The sequence below is a fragment of the Equus przewalskii genome, chromosome 17 (genome assembly GCF_037783145.1).
Source record: "Equus przewalskii isolate Varuska chromosome 17, EquPr2, whole genome shotgun sequence".
Classification (NCBI taxonomy): domain Eukaryota; kingdom Metazoa; phylum Chordata; class Mammalia; order Perissodactyla; family Equidae; genus Equus; species Equus przewalskii.
The window spans coordinates 55,546,543-55,565,201 of NC_091847.1; the positions used below are offsets into that span (position 1 = coordinate 55,546,543).

Genomic DNA, 18,659 nt, shown 5'->3' on the forward strand with positions numbered 1-18,659 from the left:
AAAGGAAAGGCCAATGCAAGTAGGGGCTGTGAAGGGATGGAGGAAGCTGAAGAGAACAAAAGCCATAGGATGTGATCCTTGGGAGGTGACAGGTGACTTTCAAAAGAAACAGAAATCACATTTCACAGACTAAATTCCTCAGTGGAGAAAAGGCTAAATACTTTGTGGTAAATCCGTTCTTTGGAGTACCATGCAACAAGAAAAGATGATGAGGTATGGATGTGGAAAGAATTCCAAGGCATATAGTTGTGTGAACAAGCAAGTCTGATTGATATGTAAATATATAATTTACGTTTAAAACAAACAAACACATCCACACTAAACAGTATTTTCCCTAAGGATATAAATGCTTTGGAAAACGGTCTGGAAAGATACGAGAAATTGGTAACAGTATAGCTGTGAGACAGTACGAGAATCGAGAGTGAGGCTCAAAGGAGATTTGGGGGTTTATCTGTAATGTTTTCATTTGTTACAGAAAAACATACTCTTGTAATTACTTGTGGAATTAAAAATACTTAAAAAGAAAGAAATTGCCTTGCCGGAAGTTAGGAGTAGGAGTGAAGTGTGGAATTGAAGGGAGTAGAGAACTATGATAGGACCTTGAGAAAAAGGCAGATTTTAGAGATAACTTTTTTCACTGAGGAGATAGAAACATATCTCTAAGCCCAGCAAGGTCATGATGGAAAACACCAGATTTTGAAATGCAAGCCAAAGGTGTATAATTGATATGGCAAGGTCAGGGGTGGGGCGTGGGGAGTGGAATTAGGACATAAGTGAAGGTGCTAGTTTTGAAGAGAGGAAGGGTCCGCTCTCCCTCTGGAAAGGAGGAATAAAAAGGTCTGTAATGACAACACAGAGAAATATTACTGCAGAGAGGGGAGAAGTGGAGGGCCCTCTGGTGAGAGGGCCTCAGCAAAGTGTAAAGAGAGGTCAGCTGCAGAGGGAAGGGGCAGGCAGAGCTCTGTGTGCTGAAGACGGTGGCTGAGGGCTCACAGCACATACGGCGGGGGCCTGTGCTAGGGATCCCACTGGGATGATCCCAGGGTTGCTGGATGTGGAGCAGACACAGTGAGCTCATAATCCCGGCCTCACAGCCTTCCTAGGAAGACTCAACACATTGGAACAGGGATAAAACAGCAGAAGATCTGGGATTGGGTGAGGTGGGGACAGTGGAAGGAGAGAATATGAAAGAAAAAGGAATCGTGCTTAACTGGCTGGAGTGGATGCAATTGGGTGGTTAAAATGTGCCACATGAAAATGATGGTTTGCTGCTATCTTTTTTTTTTTCTTTTTTGAGAAAGATTAGCCCTGAGCTAACTACTGCCAATCCTCCTCTTTTTGCTGAGGAAGCCTGGCCCTGAGCTAACATCCATAACCATCTTCCTCTACTTTATACGTGGGACCCCTACCACAGCATGGCTTTTTGCCAAGCGGTGCCATGTCCGTACCCAGGATCCAAACCAGCAAACCCCAGGCTGCTGAGAAACAGAATGTGCGAACTTAACTGTTGTACCACCGGGCCAGCCCTGCTGTCTTTTCTAAACAACTGGGAAGAAGTCCTGTGAAAAGTCAAGAACAGACTCCTCATTTCCACCACCAAAATCATTTCGACTGGTTATCTACTTACCATACGTATTGTCTCTAAAGAAAAACAAAAGTTAACTCTGTACTTTCCTTTGTTCTGTGTAACTCTGTTTTCTGAGGTTCAAAAATCCCCTCTCCTGACAACCTACACCTCTGCTTCCTAGGGAAAAAGAGGAGTCATGGCTTGTCGAAAATGAACCCAGGTGAACATCATTTTCTAATTTTGAATGCAAATTTATGGAGAGAAGGAAAAAGTATAATTTAACATATAATATGACATATTCTCTATTTTTTCTCTAATTATTTAATGACTCTTTGAACATTTTTAATTTAAGCCAAGATTTGTTACTTTAAATATAACTTGTGTGCTCTTAGCACTGTCAGAAAAGTGTGGCTAAATCTTTAAATAATGAAGAAACACTATAAACAAGAGCTTTTTCTTACCGAAATATATCACGATGGTTTTTGATGTTCCAATCATATTCTCCTTTACTGACAAGTTCAAAGAATTCAGTTCTCCTCCTGCACAAAATCAAATGAAGAAAGAAAAAAAAATCTGGAATGAAATTTCTCAGTCTGCTGGGTGACATAAACACGTTTATGGGAAAATATAAGACCACCTGAACCAAGTAACTTAATATTTGAAATCATGAGGCTAAAGCACTATCAAAATAAATCATTTTTTAAAAAATGTTGAAGCTTCGAGAAAAAGCCACAATCATTTCTGAATGCATTTATAACAGAGGTGATTATCGAGCCATAAAACAGAGAACAATGTGATCCTGCATTCAGGATTACTTGCTGTGAAGCCCTTGTGACACTTACTGAAAGTCAGAGAAGGGAGGCAAGGACAAATAAAAAGCAGGAACAATCCTGGAATGTTCTTTTATCATTCAACATAGAACTGAGCTGTATGATGATCCAAGATAAGATAAACTCCGTGGTAGTAAATTCAGGACAAATACTTTTTTCTAGTTTAGAAAATAACTATTTCAGCATTGCAGCGCTTAAATACACAGGCTATGGAGTCAGAAATAACTGTGTTTAAACAATAGCTCAGTCACCTACTTGCTGTGCAACTTGGGGAAGTTACCTAAACCCTTTGAGCCTCAATTTCCTAATCTCTAACATGGGATTACATTTGCTAACTCACAGAATTATTGTGAGGATTAAATGGGAGGACATGCAAAACATTTAGCACAGTATCTGAACATTTTACGTACTGGATACACACACACATATGGATACACATTTGGAGATGTATAGGCATGGAAAAGACAAGAAGGAAATATTCTAAAGCTGTGAAAATAAGGGTGATTTATTCCTATTTTCAAAACTTTTCTTTAATCTAGTTATATGACTTTTAATTTTTATAGTCAAAAAGGTAAATAAAAGAGGACGTCGCCATTTTGATTCTTTAAGAACCATTTCCCAAGATTTCACCTTCTTGGCGCTTCCTCATGAGAGACTATTGAAAGGATCTTGACATAGTTTCCCAAAATGCGTCCCACAAAATCCTGGTTTGAGGAGGTACTCCACATAAAGGGATTCCCTGGCCAAGTGGGTTTGAGAAATGCTGCCTGTAATACATCTCTTTTGGAGATTCACCACCCACACTAGCTTTTGAAGGCTCTGAGAAATACTGAGCTAGAAAAGCCTGTTTTACCTTACTTAAACACAGAATTCCACAGTACTGATGTTTTAAGGAATACAATTTGGAAAATACTACCACTTTATTTATGGTGGAAATCAGAGTAGGATCTTAGGCATGTAGTGCTGACCCATTGCAGTTGGGGGACAAAGGACATGATGCTGAGTGCAATTGGCTCCCCCGTATCTGGTCTGGGGTGCCCATCACCACCTGATGGACTTCTTGTCGCCTGGTTAGACTGACTACTCAACTTACATGAAACAGAGCAGGTCGGGAAGACAAATATGTGGCTCACTTCCTTATTTGAGACACAAAGCCAGGTCCTGGATCTATCTCTTCAAGTGGATACAGGTCAAGGTCACACTACAGTATGGGACAATCTCCACAATGACCTTGTAGCAATCGGGAGAAATGGCATTGCACGGTTACACAGAAGGGCCCAGCCAATGCCCCTCCTCTTTGGGTGTGCATGTCTTTTCTTTGTATAACTTTGCCATCTTCTTCATTTGCCCACTCCCTTCTTTGTGACCATGGTCATACTTTTTTCACATCACCACCACCGACTGTGAACTGAAATAGCAAGGGAGGTGGTGGAATGGAAAGAAGTCAGGTCTAGACTCACATTGACCTGGGCTTAATACTGACGGTCACTTAACAGCTATGTGGTCCCGGGCAAGCGATTCCACATTGCTGAGTCTCAGTTTCCGATTCTGTGGTGAGAATTTGAGATGAGATGTGTTGAGTGCTTGGCACTTATAGATACTCAATACCTAGTAGCTGTGGTTAATATGTAAATAATACTAATAGTGTTACAGCCAACAATAATACACAATGGATTATTTGCACTCCATGAGATTGAAGAAGTCATCTAGTTTTCTCTTCTCATTGATTGGAAGTTAATCTTCCTTTGAATTATTGTGGAGCAGAAAGATGGTTCAACAAATATTTATTGAACACCTACTCTGTGCCAACTCCTTACTAGGCTTTATGGACACAAGACATGGGTGCAATCTTTAAACATCTTTGAATTTAGCAGAAGCAGTCAACAAGTAAATAGGTGATTCCCCTTCAAATGTGATCCTAATGATAATACTAATGATCCTAGGGCTAGAGTGAGGGAGGGAGGCACTCATCTTGGGCACAAAATTTAAGTGGGTGCCAAAAACTCAGTAATCAAGATAAACACTATTTTAATGCAATATTTAAAAAATCAACATAAATAAAAAAATCATGAACAAAATGTCAAAATTTTAAATAAAGACAGGATCTGACACTGCGCTCGCATGACTCACCTCACTTGCTTCCCCCTAATCCCAGCCCTGAGGAGGCTAAATTTACGTGGTCCTTACTATGTCCCAAGCAGACTGCCTGGGTTCTGTCCCTTACTGCCCGTATGACCAACCTTGGGTCGGTTACCTTACCTTGCTGGGCTTCAGTTTTCTTATCAGTAATGAGTAATAGTAATGGGATATATCTTGTAGAGTTTGTGGGAGGATTAGATAAAATGATTTATATAAGACACTTAAAAGAATGCTTGACACACAGGAGGTGCTCAGGAAGGATCACCTATTAAGCTGTTATTAAGCTGAGAAGGGTTGAGTTAACTGGCTCAAGCTTTCACAGGTGGTGAGTGGCAGAGCCGGGATACAAGCGCAACCTGTTGGAACAACAGCTGCCCCAAGCAGCTAAGATATACCCAGGGTGTCCTGGGAGCACAGAGGAAGGCATTTAGCTTAGCTTGGAGGGTCATGGAAGATCATGGAAGGCTTTCTGAAAGAGCTTGTCAGTCAGCATTCCTGTCATGATATACACCTGGGTGTCATTTCAATTCTATAGATTATTCTAAGAAATCACTAGAATGCAGGCTCCGTGAGGACAAGGGCCTGGCTGATTTTTCTTCACTCCTGGATCCCCAGTGCCCACAACAGTGCCTGACATGTAGTAGGAGCTCAATAAGCATTTGTTGAGTTGATGAATGAATGAAAATGATTATCTCAGAACCCTACTCATTTTTAAAAATAACTCTCCAGCCACTGGTTTCACCTAGATTCTAATTGTTCTTGGGTCTTCACAGTTGCCGTTTGGAGAGACCGAGATAAGAAAACAACATAAACTCTATCCAAGAAAAGCCCTGTCAGATTCTTGAAGAGTAGATTCTAACTTGAACCAAGTGGACAACATAGCAAGTTGTGGGAAATTTAAAACACCATTCCTATCCAATGTCACAGCTGCCCTCCATAACTATTGTTATATCTGCTGCGAGAATGTTCAATATAGGAGACATAACCTCTCTGATGGAAAGTGGAGGCATATTACCTAGATGGCTAACTCAATGCAGAAAAGAAATTAAGAAGAAAAATGCAAATCTGTGACAGGACAATCGAACAGCACCAGATGAGTAAATTCCCCAACAATGGACATTTTAATAGCTAGAGTTGCTGGTGTGAAAGTTTCAAATCAATGGAACCCAAAATCGGTCATAGGCTTCACATCACATGTAATGAAGCTGGATTCCACTGCATCAGGACAACAGGGCATATCCACTATCCCCAGGAGAGGACGGATAGAGGAGGGGCGGGAGGAGTCTCTTCATAGGGCACAGGAAAGCCTGGCATATTAATTTTATTTTTCCTTCACTGACAAAAGTCTGGCTATTTCTTGATAGATTCTATTTATTCTGGCATCCCAAGGTTTGACCATGGCCTCAGAAGGTAACAGGAGACTTACTGAACACCCGTTTTGTCACGGTAAACATGAGAAAAGTCTAGTCACTGGTGGAACCATGTATATTATACATCTGGCAATATACTTGGTCACATAAATAACCAAATAGATGCTTTAAAGTTTAAACCAAAGTGCATTTAAAAATTTTTTAAAGTTTCTGAAAATTAATCGTCTTGAAGATCAGGAGATGGCGCTAATCATTTTCATAAAGCTGCAAAAAGGATTTTTGAAGTGACGATATGCAAGGATCACATAACGAATTTATTACGCATATTTAATATATTTAAAAATTACACAATGGACATAAAGAATCTATCTATCTATCTATCTATCTATCCACCACCCAGCCTAGAAATAAAGCTGTATGGGGCCCCTGTGCATCTCTGTACTGTCGTTTTTGCCTCCCTCCCTCCCACTACGAGATGGCCATTTTCTAAATTTCTATAAATCATCTTCACACATATCCTTATAATTTTACTAGATAAATAATGCAGAGTATTGCCCTGCAGATTTTAAAGCTTTATAAATGGTATCATATTTTAAAATTTTATAAATGGTATCATTATAGTATGTGTACTCTTTGGCAATTTGCTTTTCTTGCTCAGTGTGCCATTCATCCACGTTGTTACGTATAGTTATAGGCCATTCCTTTTCACTGCTGTGTGCTGTTCCATGGATTATTATACCACTGTTTATTTACCTATTTCCTGATGATGAAAATTTAGATGATTTCCATTTTGTTTTTGCTATTACAAACAATGCTGCTACGGACATCCTTGTACATATCTCCTTGTGAATTTGTGTGTGAGTATTTTCTCTGCCTGTTGATCTCGCTGTCTCTGTCTATCTTTCTCTCTGTATACACCACATATACTTAGGTATATGTAAAATCGCTGGGTCATAGAGTGATTTCTTTTCCAAGTTTAATTTGAGTTTTTGTTACAATTATAGACTGTTAGAGATATATGGTACCTTTGAGAAACATCTGCTGTAATTCCCCCATTTTATGGGTGAGGAACTCAGGGTGAAGGAAGGTGAAGCAATTTGCCCAGGGTCCCAGGGCAGTTACGGGCAGATCTGAGTAGATTCCAGGTCCCCAGCCTCCCAGTTCTGGCCTCTGAGATCATCTTTGTAAACTTGTGTCGCGTGAACCTCGGGGGCCAGATGGCCTTGCATGTTGTGAGGATATGGACAGCAGTAGCCCAAAGTCCTCATGAGATGTAATGGCACTGCAGGCTGCTGTTCCAAGGAATTGCCAAGTACCGAGTACCAAGGAAGACACCAGTCAGAGGTCTTGCCATTGTCAACAAGAGGATGCTCCAAAGACAGGTGGTGTATTTCTGACCTCCTCCTTAGTGATAGTCATTACAAAGCAACAATGTGAAATTCACGGTGCTTTTGAGAAATGAATTTGCCCACACAGCTGCTCCTTTTAGCATCTATATGTGTATGTGTATATAGATTATAGAGTCAACAGCATGAGCATATGCGAAACTGTTAGAAATAGGAGCACTTTTAAAAACACAGGACTGCTAAAATGAACATTTGAAAATCTAGAAAATTATATCATACTCCCTGGATCTGGACTCCTCTGTCATGAGGAGCTATATCATTAACTTCCCAAGCAGATCATTGGGGACCTTGGTTTTCAAGGACAATGGCAAATACCTCTGCTAGTGAAAAGCAACTTACTGGAAAATCTCATTTATAATCAGATATGTTTTTATTAGGCTTTTATCCTGGTCTCTTGAAATATGTTCCACTTAGAAAAATAGCAGTCTTTAAAAAAGCATTCATTTGAATAGAACTGCTAAAATTACCCTCAAAAATAATTCTAAAGATTGGTTACCAGTCACCCATCACTACACTGAAAATCTTTCTGGTTTGTAATTTATCTGCAAGTCATCTTTTATTTGTAAAGTGAGAAATTACCACTCCTGTGTATATTTTAATCAGAAATAGTTTTTTTGTAAATTTATCTATCTATGTATATATGTACACATATTCTTTATCTATCTATTTATGTAACTGTTCTGAATCTACCCAAAGTCCGTGAATGTTAGGAAGCTTTTACTGCCAAGGTAGCAAATCATCATTGTGACTCTCCTGCAATTTCAACTCCAGAATTATCTGGCGGGGCGATGGGAGTGCTCATAAGGGGATAGGTGGGGGGTGCAGAGGAGGAGGATATTGGTTCTTTCAGTGTTCTTGCAGCTCATTCAACAGGCAAATAAGACATGTGCAGTTGATTGCTAACTGCAGATTCTAGAGACATTTCTGGACTTTGGGTGTAAAAGCACCAGAGAAGAATACAAAGGCAATATGCAGATGTTAACTCCAGTAATTATGACTAAAAGAAAAAAAAGTCATATATTTAAGGGCCAGCCCAGTGGCATAGTGGGTAAGTTCTCTCACTCGGCTTTGGTGACCCAGGGTTTGCAGGTTTGGATCCCTGGTGCAGACCTAGCATCACTTGTCAGGCCACACTGTGGCAGCACCCCACATAAAATAGTGGAAGAGGGGCAAAGATGTTAGCTCAGTGACAATCTTCCTCAAGCAAAAAGAGGAAGAGAGGAAGATTGGCAACAGATGTTAGCTCAGGGACAATCTTCCTCACAAAAAAAAATATTTTTAAAAGTCATATATTTAATTTTGGAAGTGAACTGTCTCCCTGCTTTGGACTAGCACGGAAAACACAAAAGCCACCTAAAAGCCTGAAAGAAATGACCTGTTTGATGCTGCGCTGTTTTCAGCAACACGAACAAAATTGGCAAAATGCAGGAAACGGAAAGACTAGAAAGACCCTGAATGTTGAAAATGGCAGGAGATTAGACAACACAAGGCCCTGGCTGTCAGTTCAGTCAAACCATAATCGCCAGGCCAAGAAGTGTGTTAAGGTGTTGCTAGATGGCGCCTGCCCTCGTTGCCCATGCATTGACTTTGGCTGTAGCACTCCTCATGCTGTGGTATTACTGTTTTTCTCTCTTCCCCAATGGGTGCTGAGTCTCTAAAGGTGAGAACTGTGTCTTGTCTGCTTGGGCATCCTCAGCAACTAGCACAGAGCCTGGCATAAAGAAGGCATCAATAAGTGCTAGTGGATGAATTTCTCATGTTTTATTCAGTTGCAAAATCATGTGGATGGGATATGGGGATGAATATGTGCAAAAGTGCTTTGCAACACATCAAGAAGAACCAAAATATTTCTTCCATCAACCTGCCACAGGGCCTGTTATTCTAACATTAGAATAATTTCAGTGGGTTGTCTTATTAGGCTCTGTTAAAATAGAAGAATGTTTGGGAAAGAGCAATGAGTTAAGCCCTATAATAACCTTACTAGGCATTAATTTATCCTCTTCTTTTCCAATAAGGTGGCTACTTAAGCAGGCAACTGTGGAAGTTGAAAACACTGAACATAGTGGGCACTTAGTAAGCATTTGTTGAATGATGAATGAATGAACACTCCTGTCTGCATAGCAGTAGAAACATTTGTTGACTTCCTATCATATTTTTTTAAATAAATTGTTGTAGACAATAATCTAATTTTCAAAAGGATGGTCAAAGTATAACTCTTAACAATATAAGATAATTGAGTACATTTTGCTGTCATCATCAGATGCTTTTGCGAAATGCTACTTATTGCATCCCTTTGAAAAGACAAAGACAAAGAAACCATTAGATTGGGCGTTTTCCATAACTGCTGATGAATGTTTGCAGAGCACCAAGGAAAATGGAAAATTTTCAATTTGAAAATGATTCTGATTAATTTAGAAAGCCAACTGGAAAAGTATTGAGCATCCAAATGGACTTATAAAATCTGAACTATTGGGTAATTCTCAGCTTAAATAGTAGTCTGAGGCAACATGGCATGGAGATGTGAGCACAGACAATTGGATGACTTTGGGCCAATTACCTACCCTTTCTAAGCCCAGGTATCCTTATCTATAAGATGCCATAACAACATCTACCTTGCAGATTGATATGAGAATTCAATATCAAAAAGTGAATATTTTGAGAACTCATTATGTCAGGCAGTGTGTCAGGTTTTGGGGATCCAGGAGTGAGATATCTGCATTCATGGGGCACCCATTCTAGTGGTGATACAGGGAGATACTGTAATGTCCAGAACAGCGCTGGGCACGGAGCAGGTACCTGGTAGACAAGAGATACAGTATTACATGATCACAATTTGTTGGGAATGGATGCTAAACGATTATTGCCACCCGATAGAAACAGCCTCCACGACTGTATTAAAGCTAAAGAACTGCCAACTTCTCATGCCCCAGCTTAGCTCAACTGCAAACAAGGAGCCTCTTATTACAGTCTCAGCCCCACCAGACAGTCTCCTGAGCAACTCTAACCTGGAGACTCCACACCTGCCCCCCCTCACCCCTCTGCCCGGGGGTGGAGTCTGCAGTTAGTTGACTTGCTACATAATGTTTGGAACTGGCCTCAGGCATGGGCATACTCAAGTTACTGCTGCCCCTAATGCCATAGGGTTCCCAGGATTGGCCTCAGTTTCCCCTTCAGTCCTTTTAAACTAACAGTTATATAAATGCAGAGAGAATGACAGAGTAGTTAAAAAACATTTTGGAGTCCAATTTCTTGGTGTGAATCTCAGCTTTACCATTTAATATTGTGAGCAATTCAATGAATCTCTCCAACCTATTTCCTCGTGTGTATTATGAGGTCAGTAATAGGACCTCACTAATAAGACCTCGCTAAGTATTAAATGGGATGATGTGTATATGAAGCACCTAAGTAAGCACTCAGGAAATATTAGTTGTTGTTTTTATTAATAATTGTGGAAGTTGCATAGGTCATCTTTGTTGACTTCCATGCAGACAAATAGTACAGGGCATTTGTATTGTTTGAAGTTTAACACTTACAATTTTGCATCTCTCTGCTTACCCTAATGAGTGTCATCTTTTATGGTACACTTTTTATTAAGTTTTCTGGCTGAATGATTCTTTTCTTTACAAGGTAATTTAAATGATCAAAGTTATCAAATTTAAATTATTTATATCATTTAAATCTTAATTATTTAAACAACCAAGTTATCTTTCCTTTGACCACCACAAGAACCCTAGGGGATTGGTGTGGGTGATATGCCTGTCCCCATGTTGCTGACAAGGAAACCAAGGCAAAGTGAGATTAAGTGAGTGACTGTCTCAAAGTCACATGGCTGGTTACCAATAGAGCATATCCAAGTCCTGTTGGAGATGCTGAAATGACCGTTTAATTATCAAAGCCTATGAACTGTAGGGACTCAGAAATAGGCACAGAAATCAATTAAAAAAAAAAACACACACCATTCAGCAGAATCTGGAAAATGTTTTCAATGAGTTGGAAAATCAGACTGAAGAATGATTTGGGTTGTGAAGCCTAGAAATTCTCTCTGGGGTTTTCTTGTTTTGTTTTGTTTTTGTTTTTTAACCTTATAAACTCTGCTTTCATCTGTCATTTGTAGCATAGAATCCCGAGGACACCCAAAGTCATTAGAAATTAAAGTTACAAGTTTTTGTGGTTGTTTTTAAAGGGGTTCCACATTTCCGGGAATCTTACATTTCCTCTTTTGGCGCATGGCAGGAGACCCTGTCCAGAGGAATGTCATAAACCTCTCTAAAAGGCCTGGACCTTCTCCCTGCCCGCCCCGGCTGTTGCTAGACTGCCTTCCCTTCCCCAGGGGAGGAAAGCAGTGAGCTTCCTTTTCAGCTGACCTTAACTGAATTATGACTTTTGAGCTGAGTAGTCAGAGCAGAAAAAGCAACGATAATCCAGACTTCTAGAAAGTAGGTGTATAGGGCCACTTCATATCCTCTTGGCCCACCATTCTCCAGCCGCTGCTTCTTCAACCAGCGCCACAGATCCTGCCTGGGTGGCCCCTTGCCTCACTTGATTTCTGCTCTGGCACGGCTCTGACTGTACATGTGGGGTGGGCACAGCTGTGGGAATCCCCAGCCCTCAGGCATGCAAGTCCTGGAAGTTCGTGACAGTTAACACTCATGGGACAACCTTGGCTGATGGAGGATGGAAGTTGGTGGTAATTTTGAGGTGCAGCATATGACACATTTCAGACAGTCCCTGCAGGATCAAGCCCAGATGACCACAGTGGTGACCAACAAGGGAATGTGTCCTTATCCCAGTCTCCCACTCCTATGCCTGATGTCACTTCTGAAACTACACTACCTGCATGCAGGTCCTTGTCTCCGGCTCTGCTCTGGGAGAGGGCAGAGGGGACCCATGCTGATTTTCATATTAAGCTGATTAATATACACCTGGGAAGGTCAATATTGCCATGCTATGTAATCTCGATTCAAATGACAACTATTTCTTGATTCTTCAACTAGAGAAGGAAAACAGTGATTGTGGAAAAAGTCCAGAAAGAGGAGGTGTGGGTTCCAGTGTAGCCACTAAGTAGTTATATGACCCAAGCTACACTATTTAACCTTTTCGAGCTCAGTACCTGATCTACAAAATAAGGAAGATGAATTGGATTACATCATTTCTAGCACTGCTTCCAATTCCATAACTGTATATTTGTGAAATAAAAGCATCTGGGTGAGACTTTATAGGAGCTGCTGTTCCCGTCATTAACCCTAGGGGTTGTTTTGGCTAAAAATACGGCAATACGTTAATGCAACTTCAGACAGGCAAGTGAATGAGCCTCCTGAAGGTCTAGATTAGAGAATGAGCAGCTATTCGGAACCTCAAAAAACAATGATGCTGACAAAAAGAGAACAAGCCAGCTTCTCTGGGAGTCAGCAAACATTAGCAAGGGCTGCAGCAGTAAGATAAGAACAGAGTAATGAGAAAACGAATTGCAACCAGCTTCCTTGACTGCATTCCAGCGGTCACTCAGTGATTCGTCACATCCCTAACAGGGCTTGATAAATGGACTCAAACTATTGAGATTTCTTTCCCCCCTTGAAGTTACTTGGAAACTTGGCTTGGAAAAATGCTTCTACTTTGAGAAAAATAACATAAAATCCTGCAAGTGTCAGAGACAGGAATTAAAAACATTAAAGGAATATAGGCTTCCATAAATCCCAAATCAAGGAGCATCAATTCAGAAAAAGATGGAGGATCATGATAGTTAAGTCAAACATGAGGGCCTCAAAATGTGCGAAATAAATAGGCTATAAAGCGATGAGGTTGTAGATGCCGCCATTTATAAGACATACAAGACATTTATAAGACATAAGACACTTATAAGACAGATAACAAAGGTATTGTTATCTCCATTTTACACACGAAGTAAAGATGCTCTGAGAGGTAAATAATTTGTCTGATGACACACAGCCAGATAACGGCAAAGCTAGGATTTTTATTTTTAAATATATTTTTTAAATTAATTAAATTTATATTTAGCAAGGTAATACATGCACATAGTTAACAACTCAAACAGTACTAAAAAGCATATAATAAAATAAAACAATGTTTTCTATATTGTCACCTTTTTGTCCTTTGACAGTATTTCCCCTTGCTTTCATTTTATTTTTTATTTCATCTGTTATGTTTTTAATTTCCATGAGCTCTTTCTTCTGCTGTGGTTGCTCCTATTATTTTTTAACTCATCCTGTTGTTTCATGGATACAATATCTTAGCTCTCAGGATATTAACAATAGTTTTTGGTTTTTGTTTTCTTCCTCTTCCTGTTTTCTCTGAATTCCATTTTTTTTCCTGTTTGTTTTGGCCTCTGTGTTTCACATGGGAGGCTTTCATCAAATGTTCTGTGATCCTTGGTATCTATTTGTGTGTAACAGTAAGGCAATAAAAGGCTGAGTGGGAGTTGTATGTGTGTGTCCCCCACACACATTGCATGGGACGTATTTGTACTAAAAATTATTCATTGTTTATCTGAAATTCAAATTTAACTGGGCTTCTTGTATTTCTATTTGCTAAATCTGACAACCCTGGGCGTGTGGCTTATAGACTCCTAGCTTCTGGGTGACTGGGGTATGGTCCATGAGTCTTCAATCCAGAGACTTGTTCCATTTCATTTCATCCTCTGTTCTGAGCTCTGCATCTGATTCCCACCTTGTACTTTTCCTCAGTCCAAAGCTCTTTCTTTCATTTCTCCAGGGAATAAACCTTTGGCCCTCTCCAGGGGTAGAGGAAAGGGAGTTAACTGGCTATGGTGGTAGAAGACGTCATGGGCTCTGAGTGCTCTGCAAACTGACGTTCTAGCAATCTCTTTGTCTTAAACTTTGAGTGTCACATCCACTTTTCATGGTGCTTTTTGTCTCGAAGCCCCAAACAAGGTTCTACAAGGCAAATTGTCTTGCTTCTCAGAGTTGTCCTCCTCTGTAGGGCCTACTTTCCACTTCTACTCTGCTAGAACAGTTATCATTCATTGGTCAGCCTTCCATTTTCCACAAAGGCATTGACATCTCTTATCAGTTGTTGTGTATTCTCTCTCTTTCTCTTTTCAGATTATGCCTTTCTTTTTATTTTAAATTTATTTGGTGTCATTTCAGTGGAATTTCAGGAGGGAGAAGACATAGACACTTGGGCTCAATACCCCAGGTTTAACTAGAATGCCAGAATGAGATTTACATCCAGACCAACATACATCCAAAGCCTTTGTTCCTTCCACTATACCATGTAAAAACCCATTCAGCAGAATCCACCAAGAAATACATGTAGCATAGATTGTCAGTTGTCTACTCCAATATCCTTCTCCCTTTTTTTCTTAGTAATAGAACCACTAGGTTTTAGTGGAGCACATAGCTACCCAGAATAAAGACTTCCTTTCCTAACCCTCCTTCAACCTAGGTATGGCCAAGTGATTAAATTCTGACAAAGGAAATGAAGTGGAAGTGCTATGTGGAGCTTCTAGAAAAATCCCTTAAAAGATATCTTGCATCACCTTTTGGCTCTTTTCTTCTTTGTCCCTTCCTCCTTTCTGCTAGTTGGAATGTGGCATTATGGCTGGAGCTTGAACAGTTACCTTGGACTAAGGTGGAAACCATGTGTTGAAGGTGGCAGCACAGAAAGACAGAAGGAGCCTGAGTCCCCGATGACTTAATGTAGCTACTCTACCAATTCCAGATTGCTGATGTCCAGACTTCTTTTATGTGACAGAGAAGTAAGCCACTGTTATTTTGGGTTTTCTGTTCCTTACAACTGAATATAATTCTAACTGACAAAACGCCAAAGTGCAGTACGACTTCAAAGGGAGTGACACAGGCTTCCTAGAAAAAGTGGTGGAAGAGACAGACCTTAAAGGATAGTTCAGCCAGATGGGGAAGTGGAGGGACAGGATTCAAGGTAGAAACAACGACATGATTAGGGCACAAGGGGCACTGCATAAGGTGTTTTCAAAAGGTAACACGGAGACCAGTCTGATTGGAGTAGACAGATCACGTAGGAGAGAAGTGGAAGATAAGGATGAAAAATGATTGAGATGAGAGGGATGGAATTTCCGCCTCATATAGAGGCCTGACTTTTGGAAAAAAGGGGGACAGCTCCTCTGAGAAAGAGAGAGGAGGCAAGGAATGAAGGCCTGGACTTTTAGTCAATTTTTCAGCAACAAATCTTTTTCATTAGCATCATCAATGCCATTATAGATCTGACCAGAACTAATAGTCTAAAATAGCAATCTTAGCCATTCTCTAAAATAAAAATGGCCATCACTTAGTTTCAGAGTCAAGAGTCCCAACCAAGGCTCATAAAACAGAAGAAAGACATAAATCTCACTACTGCAGCCCTGATTCTCTTGTCTTGTAGATTCCGCCTTAATGAGGTTCATGTGGATGAGGGGAAAGCAACAACAAAAAGTTCAGCTCATTTACACCTTGATATCAGTGCTAGAATAACAAGTAACCCCAATATGGACCTGAAAATTAATTACAGGATGAAACTTTAGATACCAATTTGTCAAAGCGATCAAATGCCAATACCTACTCAAAGTACAGCGTGAGGTCTGTAGCCAATATTGACTGCTTCAAAAGCTGCATAAGGTCACTATATTCCTTGGAGGACAAATTAGCAAAGATGTTGTGACCCTGTAATGGGAAAGTAAAAAGTCACAAAAGACAACATTAAATCAGAGGTTGTTTATTACGTGTTTTTCCTATATTAAAAAAAAAGTATGGGAACATGATAAAAACATTTTTTAAAGAGGTTAATGAAATTTTGTGCAAATACAAACAAATTCCCTGGCAAACACAGCAAAGCTAGAAAGTGCAATCATTTTTGAGGGAAACTACCAAGGGACACTTTATTATGTCTAGTTTTGAAGAGAAAACTCTGAAAAACGTTTGAACTTGTATTACTATGGATATGTTTATGCCAACAACTCCATGTGACTGCCCATTTCCTGTGGAATTACTGAGTGGAGAAGTTGAAAAAACATTTGGGAATCTTTCTGACCCTAAAATAAATACTAGTTTCACTAGCAAAGACTTAAGTTGGCATTTTGGAAGTACTTGTTATGGCAACAAATAACTTCAAGGAGGAGAAAAAACATTAGACCAGTGGTTCTCAACTGGGGGTGACTGGCAATGGGGACTTCTGGCTGTGTTTAGAGACATTTTTGAGTGTCACACTGGTGGGGGTGGTGCTACTGGCATCTAGTGGGTAGAGGCCAGGGATGCTACTAAACATCCTACCATGCACGAGACAGCCCCCACAACAAAGATGTCCCTGGCCCAACATGTCAGTACTGCTGAAGTTGAGAAAACTTGTGTTAAACTGTGAAAATACATCTTGAGGAAGTGTGTAGTAGATTAAATTCAGCCCATAATTACTGAGTAGCTAGGACGTATAAGATATTGTTCTTGGCCTAATTCTCAGGACTCTAAAAGATGACTTACACCTAGGAAAACTTGCAAATACACCTGTTAGCTCCGAACCTTTGAAAAGCACACTGCTTTTCATCAGAATTTGTTTTAGCTACACTAGGCAGATCCACGATGTTTTTAGTAAGGCGAAAAATCCTTCTGTAAAGTGACTGACAGTTCACTTAATTTGCTTTGAAAGTCAGGACTTTTCATTTATCAGGTTTTCTTAGCATGAAATATGAAGTCATAAATATGTGGCCCAGGAACTGGACTTGTTTTAAACCTACTGTTGAGAGCCAGAAGATGGTGCAGAAGGAAGGGGGTGGAATGACTGCCTGAGAATAAACTATTCTCCAACAAGAGGTAAATTAATTCTTTCAGAGAACCAGAATATCAATTAGTAAATTACCGCCTACCAGGCACCAGATGATAATCTGCTCCCCTTAGTTAATTTATCTCACTGGGTGAACTCGCCACTCCTTAAAGACTAGAGTATATTGGTTCCACCTGGGACGAGGTCCAATATTAATAATAATTTTCAAATGAACTCTTCCAGACCCTTAATTCAGCCATTAGGAAGAAGACAAATAACTAAAGGAATGCCATACCATAATTCTGCCCAGGTTTCTCTGCCTGAGCCTTGCCCCATGGATCAATCACAGGCCCGTGAACTGGGGCCTGGGAAAAAGTGGTTGGAAGCTATGGAATAGTAGTCACCCAGATCCAGCCACACATTGAGCATCTCCCAGTGAAAGAAATACAGATGTTAGGAACAAGTTACAGTAAAATCTAATGTGAAGTCCAGGAGAAAGCTGGTCTGAATTTCAAATTCTTGATTATTCTGTGAGAGAGTGTGTTTTACTACTTTTAAAGGACATATAGTAACTAACACAATTTACAGCTAACAGAGTGACAAAGCAAGCCAGATCAGCTTTAATAATAATGATAAAACGAGTTGATTTGCAATCAGTGTATTGTTTATATGCAAATTGGGCTTCTATAGCACCTAGAGGGTTTGGTCCCTGAAATACCGCCTCAGCATTGGTCAGGAAGGAGTGGTATTGATGGAAAAAAACCCAAATGTGCAGGGAGAAAGGTCTGCAGCAACTTTCCTGAGGGCATTTAACACGTCCGTGCCTCTGCATCATTTGGAAAGTAGGGTGATGGTAGCATCTGCATTTTTGCTTATCTGATGGGCAGGACAGGAGGGGCTGTGGGGGAAGGCCCTGCACACACCAGTTGCTCAGCGCACGGTTCTGTTATTACTCCGCGTTCTTCATAGAGAACCCAAGGGTAAAGGGCAGCCCATGTGTTTATCTGAAGACAAATTCTGAGTTTGTGGGTTTTGTTTCCCTGAGCAAAGAAACAAGTGACCTTCCAAGAAATCTGTGACATTCTGTTTATAAACCCTGTTATTACAAAGGTGGGATCAGAGGTATAAACCCTTCATATTACCAGTAGAGAAAAGATAGCCTGAACCCAAATTTCTCCTGTCCTACTTCCCTCTTCCACAGCACTCAGTGAAAACATGGCTTTCATAGGAAAATTCCAGAGCCCCAGGTGCTGGGATACTGGTTTCTGTCAGAGTTACTGAGAGCCTAACCCTTGATGTTTCATTCCCAACTGAAAACACATCTCCCCCAGCGGGTTTGCCCTTCCCAGGCTACATTCAGGTTCCGGAGTGCTGACTCTCCTTTATGGGGTCGAAGAAGGCGTTCCTGATATTGCAAAAGACACACTTTCTCAAGATAGGCTGGAGGAAAAAAACCTCCATATTTAATGATGCTATTCCAGCGTAGCAGGGCCTTAATGATGATAATAATAATAATTAATGGCACAGCTAGAGAACTGACAAATAATGGGGAACAGATGATCCCTTCCTGGCCTCAAAAAAAAAAAAAAAAAAAAAGTCTGCA

At 40.3% G+C, this 18,659-nt stretch overlaps 1 protein-coding gene across 1 annotated transcript in view; it reads right to left on the minus strand.

Moving 5' to 3' along the window:
- The window catches only part of PDE11A (phosphodiesterase 11A), a 389,196-nt gene that overhangs the window by 48,477 nt on the left and 322,060 nt on the right, over positions 1-18,659 (minus strand). Inside the window, exons 15-16 of the mRNA XM_070580289.1 lie at positions 15,866-15,966; positions 2,029-2,106 (exon numbers count right to left, since the gene is read on the minus strand). Coding sequence (XP_070436390.1) covers positions 2,029-2,106; positions 15,866-15,966 — 179 coding nt within the window. The remainder of the gene's footprint in view (positions 1-2,028; positions 2,107-15,865; positions 15,967-18,659) is intronic.